This window comes from Strix aluco, chromosome 6 (assembly GCF_031877795.1).
Source record: "Strix aluco isolate bStrAlu1 chromosome 6, bStrAlu1.hap1, whole genome shotgun sequence".
NCBI lineage: Eukaryota > Metazoa > Chordata > Aves > Strigiformes > Strigidae > Strix > Strix aluco.
Genome location: NC_133936.1, coordinates 29,990,775 through 30,003,031, shown reverse-complemented (window position 1 = coordinate 30,003,031; position 12,257 = coordinate 29,990,775). Strand labels below are relative to the sequence as shown.

General features: G+C 38.2%; 1 protein-coding gene across 2 annotated transcripts; it reads left to right on the top strand.

Moving 5' to 3' along the window:
• Positions 1-23: 23 nt before the first annotated feature.
• MDH1B (malate dehydrogenase 1B) lies at positions 24-10,126 on the top strand. Of its 2 annotated transcripts, none has more exons than XM_074829373.1 (10): positions 24-119; positions 544-656; positions 1,633-1,764; positions 1,928-2,070; positions 2,750-3,252; positions 4,342-4,483; positions 5,452-5,615; positions 6,776-6,915; positions 7,629-7,713; positions 9,404-10,126. In XM_074829373.1, exons 1-10 carry the CDS (start codon positions 98-100, stop codon positions 9,433-9,435), a joined length of 1,476 nt encoding a protein of 491 aa, XP_074685474.1. In that variant the 5' UTR covers positions 24-97; the 3' UTR covers positions 9,436-10,126. The 2 variants fall into 2 exon arrangements, with proteins under 2 accessions (XP_074685474.1, XP_074685475.1); XM_074829374.1 differs by having other exon boundaries at positions 50-119; positions 1,630-1,764.
• Positions 10,127-12,257: the final 2,131 nt, after the last annotated feature.

Sequence of the window (12,257 nt, the reverse complement as noted above, 5' to 3'; positions counted from 1 at the left end):
CTCGCGAGAGAGACGGCGCGGACCGAGGGACAAGCGGCCGTGGCGCGCGGCACGTTGCTGTGCAACGGCGACGCGGCGGTTGGAGGGCGCCGCGCGCATGGCCAAGGTGGTGCTGGCAGGTGAGGCGCCGCGCGGGGCGGGTAACGGCTCGTAACGGCCCCTCGGCTCGGCAGCCTGCGTAATCTTCCGCTCTTTTAGTCTCTCTGGAGAGCGGCAGCTGTACGGCACGCTGCCTCCCGCGCTTCCGAGCCAGCCTTCTCCCCTTACCCCGTCGGTGAGGCTTCAGCCTCTCTCTGCTGCTCTCTCCCCGCGCGGGTGGCCTCCTCAGCCCCTTAAATGCTGGCTGAAGAGACCGCTTCACCTCCAAAATTATCCTGACTTGGCTGGCTCATAGGCTTGTTCTGTTGCTTTCTGGGAACACAGGGGATGCTGGTTACGTAAGACTCTTTTAATTGGAACAATTGAAGAACGTTGGGCATGTTAAGCCCTTATCAGTCAATGTCACAAAATCTTCCATGTGTGGTGTTGTCGCTGTGTTCACAGGTAAGGCAAACTGCCCTTACTATGCCAAAGCTGAACTCCTGGCTGACTATCTCCAGGCTAACTTGCCAGACTTCAGGGTTCACAAGATCACTCAGCACCCTGACAAATGGGAGGTAAGGGATTGTCAAGTCATTGGTAGATGCCCCAGTGCTCTACAGAGCAATAAATGTGCTTATTTGTAGTATGTGGCTGTTTTCTTCTGTATTAGAGTTTTGGTATGTGGGTAGAGGTGCTGCAGAAGCAGCTTTGGCTACAAGAACAAGCCAGAGGAAAGGTTTGAATATTGTGAGAAACTAGCATTCTCGTGAGTCTCACCACAGAAGATGGGCACAAAATGTGGGCCAGCCTAAAGCTGTGTTTTGTCAATAAGAAGTTCAAGCTTATTATTTTTTTGTTATGTATAAATGGCTGTTCAGCCTGTAAATCTTTTGCACACTGTAATTTCCTATGCCTTCAGAGTTGTTACTTGTCAAGAGCATTTCTGGCATTCAGGGGCTTTGAATTATGATGGAAGTATGAAATTAAATCTCACATATTTGTTTACAATGTGGATGGCCCTTTCTCAGTACTTTTGCTGTAGACATGTTGCCATGTCTACACTGTAGTCCATCTAAGGAACTGAAAAAACTTCAGTATTGCTTCATGAGATAGACAGTACCATGATGTTTATTACCTCTTATATTTTGCTTGACATGTCAGCCAAGTAACTCCAACAGTTAAGTGAACACCAGTTAACCTCTGCAGCTTACTTACCTTCTGCAGCTAAATAGAAATCCTTAGATTACTCGCAGCTTCACAACATTGCTATCTTCAGTACTGTACCACTAAGACAACTGAGTAAAATTACAGCAGTAAAATCAAGCAGAAGTAAGACCTTCTACTCTTTTGTGAGGTATTGCAGCCTATCACCATGCCTTGCTTTGTGTTATTCCCCTATTTTGCACACACTGGTACGTGAGTAAGTTGTGAAGCACCTTGTAATTCTGCATTAAGAGGAAATAATAAAGATGTTTATAACTGTAATATTTAAGTGTTATCAAGTGTGAAAAAGTATTAAAACCTTTTTGGCGGGGATGTTTACATTAGCAGTGGCTTCATGACATTTGTGAAATGAATGGATGGGAACACAGACAGTCTCCTATCATTTGGAGAGAACTGTTGGACCGTGGAGGGAAAGGTCTGCTTTTGGGAGGAGTTAATGATTTTCTGGAATACGCTCAGGTAATGAGCTGCCTTTAATACTGTAAACCCTGCATTTTACATTTTCTTATAACATTGTTGTTCTTTATTCCTCCTTCAAATGTAAAATAAACCTATCCTTTTTAATGTTACCTTGCTGCGGTTGGGTTGTCATTTGCTTAGAGATCATCCTTTTTGTTCTTAGCACTACTACGGCATCACCTCAATGATGTTGAGTGAGGAAGTGTCAGACATAGCTGAGGAAAACCTGCAGGCGCATATTGAAACTGAAAAAGAGGAGGAAGAGCTTAAAAGTCTTATCAGGCCTTTGCAGATCTGGATCACCAGGTGCGAGCAAAAAGAATATCTATGAAGTATCACTCAACTTCAGAAGAATGCACTTTTTTTCTATCATGTATAACACATGTAACCATCTGAAGTTATACGCGAATTCCTGTAATTTGCTGATTTGAATTAGGTTCTGCGCCCCCCACTATGAGCATTCAGTTTATAATTTAGAAATTATTTATACTTTTGTTACTTTTTGCACCAGTGTGAGGGATGTGAACAGGCAACATTCAGACCCCAGATCACCTTAGGGAAAAGCAATTATTTACAAAATAAGCTAGGAATTTTGTGGTGCAACTATCTTGCATTAAATGTTTTTGGAAATACTTAAATAAGTAAAGAGTCTCTTGCAGTTCTAGCTTTGGAAATTTCTGTATTTCCAAAGTCCTAAAGGAGCACCTTAAAAAAAAATTGTGGTTCTTTAAAGACACTGATTTTGAAGTGACAGTATAGACTGAAATGTATAGGATGGAAAAAGCCTTCAAATGAAAGGAGGACCAAACTGTTTTAATTTTCAACCTGTTAAAATGACAGAAAGAGCAATGAAGGATCCAGGCTAATGGTCTGTTTAAACATAATCAAATATAAAAGAAAGATCTTTGTGTTTATTTTTGTAATACATCCAAACAAGCGGTGGTTAGTCATTAACTATTATTTTTTTATATCCTTCTCTTATCAGTGCATCAGCTCCAATCTGTTATCAGCTGATCCCTCTGTTGGCAAGTGGAGAAGTGTTTGGGATGACCACAGAAATCAGTATCCATTTGCTTGACACCGACCAGTTTAAGGAAGTTCTTTGCGGTATTGTAATGGAAGCTGAAGACATGGCGTTCCCACTCCTCCGCAGTATTTCAGAGCACACTGAAACAGATGAGGCTTTTATTCAAGCTGATATTATCATTGTTCTTGATGATGTCCTCTTAAACCATGAAGTCCAATCCCTTGAGAACTACATCAGAGAAGTGAGTGAAATTTGTCAAGTGTATGCTCCCCTAATTGAGAAGAATGCCAAGAGTGAGGTCAGAGTAATTTCATCAGGAAAAACCTTTGTAAACCTCAAGGCGATGATGATTATGACATACGGCCCGTCCATTAAGCCTGCAAATGTCATTGCTGTTGCAACATCCTGGGAAAATGCAGCTAGAGCCATGCTGGCTAGGAAGCTGAATATGAACACGGCAGGTGAATATTTGTGTGTTCTGGTAGCATCTGGGGAATTCAGTGGATGGACACCTTTGAGAGTACATATTTCATTGCAGAACACAGTTGATGGGTGTGCAGATATGCAAGCACAGCAGTGCATCCACTGAATTGCATGGCTGTACAGAATGCCTGGGTGTCACTAGCAGGTGCTACCATTCTCTCTGCTTAACGCTATCTGGATCTGTGCCTGATCCCATGAATGTCAATTCTTTTGCTAACTCCTGGACACAGCCCTGCCATTCTGGTGTGTATTTCATGCTGGAAATACCCTAAGAAGGACAGAGCTCTCTTGCGGATCAGGATCTAGGACTTCAAGATTGTGTTTGCACTCTGCAGAGCATTGTTATTTTGGAGACACACAAACTAGCTGTGAATAAACATGACAACATACTGCTGTGCAGATAATGAGAGCATAGTAGAACTGTGTTGTAGTATTAGTTCTGAGTTAATTAGCTGACTTTCTCAGGTCAATTGTTATAGCTTGATGGTATTTGCATGATTCTGCACTGCATAGCAAAGGTGTGCTCCAGCAGCCTGCTCAGCATCAGGATTCTTGCAGTGTTGCAGGGGTAGGAACTGGTCATCAATGACAAGTCTAGATATTTTGGAGCCTAATAAAATAGAAAATTAAGCTAATAGGCTGAGTCAGCAGGTTATTTGAGAAGTTCCTTTTGCACCGAAGCAGGTACATTTTTCTTTTTTTTTTTAGATTATTTTTAGCTGTTAGGTATTCTATATTTGCATGTACAGGATTTTAAGAGGAACATTGCTGTATGTTTGCAATATGATTTGTTTTGGTTCTTAACTAAGCATTTACTAGGTTTTGTCTATTATGTACAATAACATGATACAAATTAAAGTTCCCTTTTCAGCTTGTGATGAAGTTTCATACGTTATGGAGAACCTTGTTGCACTTTTCAGATCAAACAATTTCTGCTATCAAGGCAGGACATTAAATTGAAGAATAATTCATCTTGAAGGGGACTTCTGAAGGTCATCTAGTCCAGCCTACATTGTGAAAGTGTCTGTCTGTCTCTTCATTAATCTGTGTATTTTCCTCTGTTACAGGAGTTAAAGATGTGATTGTTTGGGGCAATATTACTGGCTGCAACTACATTGATTTGTCACATGCAAAACTTTATGGATATGACTGTGCTATTTGGGGCCCAGCTAATTTTCCATGTCCTTTGTTGAACGTGATTTATGATAGGTACAGTACAGATTTATTTTTTTTAAAGTAAAACTAAATAACTGCTTTTAATCGATGTTTATCTGAACTGTGTAATAAACATCAAGACATTTTTTTTCAAGATTTGTCTTTATTGACTAGCACAGTACATAAATGAAAACTCAAGTTGAAGTACTCAGCCTGCAGTAGAAGTTGAGTAGCTCCTAGTGCTATACATAGTTCTGACTCTCCTACCAACTTTGTTTGTAACTATATTTTCCTACATATTAAGTGTATTTCTCTTCTGTCATGTCCTGAGCAGCCTATAAGAAGTAATGGAAGTCTAGATAGTGATGTAGATGTCTAGCATGCATGAAGAAACTTTGAAATAATATTAAACATACATCTACATCTTGAAGTACCTGAATTCATTGGACACATGGCCTGAGCACACTAATGTTGTTAGTTTCCCAAAACAGACAATTTGTTAACATATGTAAAAAGAATACCTGGCAGCTAGATAGCTTCTTGTAGAAAGAAAAGTAGCAGAGAAAGGATGGGTACAGTGAGAGGGCAGCAGATGTGAGCTACACTCAGGCCTGGCTATATGGAGCTCCCACTCTGGTCTAAACCTAGCATTTACTGGACAGCAGACATTTCCTTTGTTCTATATGTGTACTATGCAGAGCACAGGGGGATTATGGTTCATGGCTGGGTTCTTACATAAGACAATTACACATATAAATAATAATAATAATAATAGAGGTTATGACTTGAGTAAATGACTTAACTTTCATAGATAAGTAGTGCTTGCTGTTACCTTTTGAGCCACTTTTTGTTAGACCCTGTTTTTTCTGTCTTTAAATGCCTTGCCTTCAGCAGTGAAGTTTGAATAAGTTTTGACTATTTTCTTCCCCCAAGTTTAGTTCTTGTTTTCCTCTGGAAAACTACTCTTCCTGCAGTCATCTTAGTTTTTTCTTCTTTTTTTTCCCCCCTTTTTTTGTTGGTAGTGAATGGATCCATTCAGCATTTCTATCTGCACAGTGTTCACTGAGTTCCCGGGTCTGTCACAGTGTAGGAATGTTACCTGCTCATGGGGTAGCCACTGTACTGAGACACTGGTATCATGGCTCTCCTCCTGGGGAGATCATTTCTGTGGGAATACTTACTGAAGGTAAATCTACTTCTGCTTCACATGTTCTCTTGTAGCTTTCCCCGGTATGTATAATGTTATTTTTTAATTGAGATTTTTAATTTAGTAAAAACTTGTAATGCAATTCATGATCTAATGGAAGGCTGAGAATTTGTTTCAGCATAAGAACCTCCAAATCTAAGCAATTTTGCTCTCCAGAGCTTGTGATTTAATACTTGTTACAATCATCTTTTAGGTTAATATTGTCTTGTTGCAGATTGTCTCTTAGTCTTTTAGTTTAAATGCTTTTCTAGTATATGTGTTTTGCTCAAAGACTATAGTTCTTAGAGCCTAAGCTATAAAAGCATGCTCTCCTTGTGTACCTGTGTGAACCAATAAATTGAACGTCTCACAACAGCCATTTAACCCTTGTATGAAATAGAAAAAAAAATTTTTTTCCCCTTTTTAAGATGTAAGATTGTTACAGCAGCTATGTTACAGCACAGGAAAGATATGTGCCTGTTGCAGCGGGTCCGGAGGAGGGCCACAAAAATGAACAGAGGGGTGAACACCTCTCCTATGAAGAAATGCTGAGGGAGTTGGAGTTGTTCAGGCTAGAGGAGAGAAGGCTCCAGAGAGACCTTATTGAGGCCTTTCAGTACTTAAAGGGGGCTACAGGAAAGATGGGAAGGGACTCTTTATCAGGGCCTGCTGTGATAGGACAAGGAGTAATGGTTTTAAACTAAAGAGGGTCGTTTTAGACTAGATGTAAGGAAGAAATTTTCTGCAATGAGGGTGGTGAAACACTGGAACAGGTTGCCCAGAGAGACTGTGGCTGCCCCCTCCCTGGAAACATTCAAGGCCAGGTTGGACGGGGCTCTGAGCTACCTGGTCTAGTGGAATATGTCCCTGCTCATTGCAGAGGGGTTGGACTAGATGACCTTTAAAGGTCCCTTCTAGCCCAAACTATTCTACAATTCTATGATTCTGTGATTCATGTACATCTAACTATAATACAAAGTTACAGTAAAAGTGGAACTCTTTAGCCTTTGAACTGTACAGTGACAAAGGCAGTCTCCGTTTATACTAAGATCTTACAGTTGCAGACTTTTGCAAGTCTGTAGGACTTAATCTTGACACTGGTAAGGATGTGTTTTTTAATCATAAATAATATGTTTGTTCATTTTTTCCCTCTTCTTCAGGTCAATTTTGTGTTCCTGAAGGAATTGTCTTCTCTATGCCAGTGAGATTCCAGAATGGTAATTGGGAAGTTGTGACAGAATTAGAAATTAATGAAACTACCCAGGAAGTTCTGGGACGCTTAGCCCATGAACTGATTCAGGTGATGATTACTTGTATCTAATAGTATGGCCATTCTGCCACCTATGGGTACATTGCAATATAACTTTGAATACTGAGACCTTTACTCCAAGTGTTAGACGTACAAACTGCACACATGCACTTATGCATGATAAATACCAGGTATTTATAAGTGTAAGGCAGTATTTATATATTGATCACATGACTCTTCTGTTGCCCAAAAATGAGATGATAAAATAAGCTTACCTATGTAAGTGTTGAATTTGCACCCCAAAGTTCTGCAGGCTTTGTGCAGAACAGAAGTATTAGCTTTAATTTAATGTTTCTGGGTTCTATGCTGCTGTTGTTGATTTTGCTGGTGTGGTATTCAGAGTAGTTCTGTGCCAGGAGACATGTCTTTTGGGATCCTTATGGCTGTGACTCTGCATGAATGAAGGCCAGATTTGACTAGAATTAGGGATTTTCCAGAAAATACAGAAGTGGTGAGCAGTAATTTCATCATGAGCTTCTTGTCATTTAGCAAGACAAAAAGGATTTAATTTGACTAAATGTTAAAATACTAAAAAAGACTGTTCCCAAACTCTACATTCTAGCTTCAATCAGATGTGGTGATCTTCAGTCATACTAGCAACATGTAAGGATTATTTTATTTTAACATATTTTAAGTGTATGATAGAAATTACAGTGGATGAAAAGAATGGGTGATATTAACACTGCTTTTTTTTTCCCATTCAGGAAAAGCTCATTGCACTAAAGAAAATAAAAGAAATGCATCCATATGGAGCTGACAAAATCACTAGTAAAAATTATTTGCGTCAAGGTGGGTTTTTCTCCCCACAAAAGATGAGATCAAGTTTTTAGTGAGACTTTAAGTAATCGATTCTTATTTTATGTCCCTTTCATTTAAAATGGATATAAAATCCTTCAGGAAGGAATATCAATAGCAAGTGCTTATCCAATGTATCCTGATCATGCCTGAGTCATAGTGATAGGAAGGACAAGCCTAAACAGTAGAAATCTTGTTTTGATAAGTTTCTATTGTGTTGTTCACAGATCATGAATATAAAAGCTGAACATAAATAATACATTTAGCATGACACATTTTATCTTAGGTTACTAGTAAATATAAGATCTTTTTAATCCAAGTAACTATTATTAGAAAAGCACTTTCACCATATGTCCTACTGTATGTTCTTGAATCTATTCTTTACTATCTAGAAATAATGAGTTGAATTTCTAACAGAGAAAAAAATACTGTAAATTGGAACTCAAACTTCTCTTTTTGCTGTTTGTTACAGTACCAAACAGTTCATTCAGTATCTTTAACCTGTAAGCCAGTCAGAAGAAGAAAAGGTTGAGACACCCAAAGACAGTAGGCTAAGAAAAGAGGTATTCCTACTTTCTATAGAGAAGACAATCTTAGTAAGTGGCAACCACATCTGCCACTTCTTCCAATTACAACATATAAAAGATCTTTTAGAGATCCCTACATTACATAAATTATTAAACCATTTTGCTTTGTTTGTTAATGACACACCAAGTTTATCATGATTTATTTTTTTTAAATGCATAATGACACAAGAAATTTCAACTAAAAATCTATAGAACAACTCCAATATCCCTTCCTAACATTTAAGAGCATGTGGGAAGGCTATAGGCTACATGATACTGCCGTGGCAAAACTCCCTGGAATCTACAATCTACTTTTCCTGTGCAGAATAAAAACACCACATCTTCTCCCAAGTCTCTGTGCTGCCTTTCCTACCTATTTTGCTTTTCAAGTTCTCTGTTGTCTTAAGATTATATAAAGGAAAGAAGAATCATTCATCAAAATAAGAACAGATGAACTTTAAAGTGTGTTTTATTTTTGTTTTCTCACTTTTTCATATTCTCAGGTTCAAAAATTCCTGCACTTTCCCACTGTTCTAGCCATTTCTTACTACTTTTAGGTCCTACAGGCCTTTTCCCTAGTTATTTTTCTTTCTCCCTTCCTTCAGTACTTTTATATCAGCACTTACCATACTATGAGCTGTTCTGCATTAAGGGCAGGCTGAAGAATGGGGAAGTCTATTTGGAGCTTGATGCCCAGGGCCTTTAGTGAGCACATAAGCCTTTTGGTTATCTGTGCTTGTTTCTCAGGAAAGGACTACAGACGCAATAAAAATTTTCTTGATAAATGCAGAGTTTAATTACTTCACTAATCATGACCTTGATTAATCCAGACAGGAGATTCCCAATTAGGTAGGAGTGTCCTTCCCCTGTCCGCTCTCTACTTATATGGCACTGCTTTTCTGTAGAGCTGTCCCATTCCTCTTGTGGCTACTTTAAACACTAAGCAGAGGGCCCTTCCACTGCTAGCAGCTAACTGCTTAGTTGTGGCCTACTCTTGTGACATTAGTATCGGGTGCAGTACTATTCAATTATTACCAAAGTGCCCTGCTTATCTTCTTGCATGTGTAAGTATTTTAGGAGGTTGGCAAAAATATGTACTGTTTTTGTTTTTTTTACAGAGATGGAAACCTTGCCTACTGGCTCACTTTAGCCAGAGTTGTCTGGAGGAGAAAATGCTGAAAATTCCCATACTAAAAAAATGTTTCCATTGCTCAAAAGAGCTAAACTACAAAGAAAGGCTAAACATTGTCATAGCTTTTAGAGTATCTTCCTCATCAAAAACCTGGAAATCTGCAGGCAGAAAAATATTTCAAAACCAGTGTGAATATAACATTCTTAATCTGGAGCAAAATTCCTACTGACTTTAATGAGTCAAGAATTTCACTTACATCCAACAACTTTTTTCTTCAGACCAATAAACTGTTTCAAGAACATTGTTTAATGTCTAAAACGTTCATATTATGACAATTTTGAGCAAGATTGTCACACATAGAGTAGCAGTTTCATAACTCCAAATTCTTGTTTCAGATGTCATAAAACACAGTACTTCTATAAGAATATATATTCTTAGGCAAAATTGATTTTTAACACAAAAATTAGGCAAAATTGATTTTTAACACAAATTTAAGTGCATATATCTCCTTAGTGACAAGATCATTTTTGTCTCCATGTTGTTTTTTTTTTTTATTTCATGAGTTTCAACTACTCATACATTTTAAGTCAAACATGCAATTAAGTCCTTGCCTAAACGGGATTATTGAGGAACAACTTTCACTTGCGTGTCTTTGGTGTCTTAAAAGATGGAGAATGTGTTAAATGAAATATTATTGTACTTTCTAACTTTTTACCAGAAGTGAGTGTTTAAAGCAAAATAAAGTTTCCTGTTCTTTGAATCAGATACATATAGTTGGGATAAATTCATTATTTCTGTTCAAGTGGAAGTTCAAACTCTGAACAAGTGTATACTGCTTCTTACATGAGGAAACCGAGTTTATCAGTTGTTATCAGCTGATGTGGACAGAATGAGGAGGGGTGTCTCACTGGTCTTAGGAGCTCAGAAAGCTGAGGTGCCACAAGGGAGATGGAAGAGTGTAGTTTCTTATGTGAAATGTATATGGGAGAGGCAACATTTACAGAAACTGAAGATATTGTTACAAGTATCTCCATGGAAAAGTTCACATGAGAGTTGTAGAGGCAGGTGTTGTAAAAAGTCTTGAAGAAAGTGGTTAGGAATCATTCATTTCATGAGGAAGTGGTCTCCAGGGAATTAGTTTCTAGTAGCTTATGCACAGAAAATTGGCTGAGTCTCTGAGGAGCATCTGGAGGCAGATGTCTCAGGAGAGCATAGCAAGGAAGGATGCTACCAGTAGTCTTTACAAATTACCTGGTTTGTTCCATAGCTCCTTCTCCAAAAGAGGAGAAGAAAAGTTAGCTTCTCTAATGTGTATTTACATTTGGTTTTTTTCTATCTGGAATCTGCTTTGGCAGTCTTTTACTCTTTGAATTCTTTTATTCAGCCTGTGGAAACAGTAGTTCAAACAGACTGCAATTCAAACACCAACGCTGCACAGCTGTTAATGAGAAGGAAATTAACTGTTTCTGCAATATGTAAGCAGGCTTACCAAACTTCTGAGTCACTACCTGAAAATCACAGACAAAGAGTTTCTTCTCAGAGGTTGGGAGGAGAAAGACAAAACAAGTATCTTGGATGTCTCTTGTATCCAAAATTAATTAGATTTGCCTAGTGGCCTGCAGGGAAATTCAGGTCTTTCCTCATGGAAGCACAGTAGAATGGAAAAGTTTCTTTTCCTAGCTTTTGCTTAGGAGAGAAAGAAAGAACAAAAATAATAGGAAAGCTAAAATATGGTAACATATTCAAAGTTGGTTACAGTTGTAACACAGTGATTGACTTAGTCATCACTCAGTTTGGGTTTCCTATAAGTAATAAGTAATTTCTGGCACACGTTTTCTCACAAGTTACTGAGTAATGCTATGTATGCAGGATATTCATAGCACTGATGAATCCTACTACCTGGGTGTTAAAGTAACTGTTGAAAAATTTATGAAAAAAGGAATTTAAGATAAATGTATGTGTCTTACAAATGTTATATATATGCTGCATAAACCCTAGCATTTGGGTGTCCTGAAGAGTGTGTAAGCTTTCTGGTTGGTCTGAACAATTCTTATTCTAAGACATTACCACTAGGACTTACTATTTTTCCTCTTTGTGTAGTTGCACCAACTGTTTCTTACAGCACACTGTGATTTCTGCATTATTGTGCCAGCTTCCACTTCATTTTCAGTCTCTATAGCAACACTGTTTCTCAGCAACTGGGAGATGCTTAGTAAAGGCCCCTCAATTTAGAAATATTGCACTCCAACCATAAGAAAAAAATTGCTTTGAAACAAAGATCAAAGAAGTTTTATCTTTAATAATTCAGGATACTTATTACTAATTAATTAGTGTTCTCTGTTTTGACTGCTTAGACAATTACCTGATACTTTGATCTGGGCCTTTGCCAGACATTTGTTGTGAACAGCATTCATTTAAAAACAAAACCTTTAGAACCATGTCTTGAAGTCAACTTTTAAGTGCTATAAAACTACTGGACTTCTCTGGCAGTGTTTTCTGACTTCTGGGCCTTTAGTAAGTAGCTGAGAGAAAGGTAAGCACCATTACTGTATTTAAGAGGGAACAATCATTTTGGCCTTTGAACACAACATAGAATGTTTTCACCCTTCACAGGAAACAAACGTAATTGTTTATTTTATACATTTTTAAAATGTTGATCGTATGTTGTCTGATTTCAAAAGAAGGAAGGCCTCTGTGATCAAGTCAATCGATCTATTGGGAGATTTCTGCCTTACTTGATCTGCTTTATCTCTCTGTACTTTAGCTTAATTATGTAGCATGCTTAAAAATGCATTTTGTTTGCTAAAGTACATATTCTGAGAACCTGTATAGGCAAACAA

What these genes read in the sequence shown, in the direction of transcription:
- MDH1B (XM_074829374.1), top strand. Translation starts at nt 98, where the DNA reads ATGGCCAAGGTGGTGCTGGCAG. An exon ending in AGCACCCTGACAAATGGGAG is followed by an intron (nt 657 to 1,629) that starts GTAAGGGATTGT and finishes TGTTTACATTAG; the next exon opens with CAGTGGCTTCATGACATTTG. An exon ending in GCTGAATATGAACACGGCAG is followed by an intron (nt 3,253 to 4,341) that starts GTGAATATTTGT and finishes CCTCTGTTACAG; the next exon opens with GAGTTAAAGATGTGATTGTT.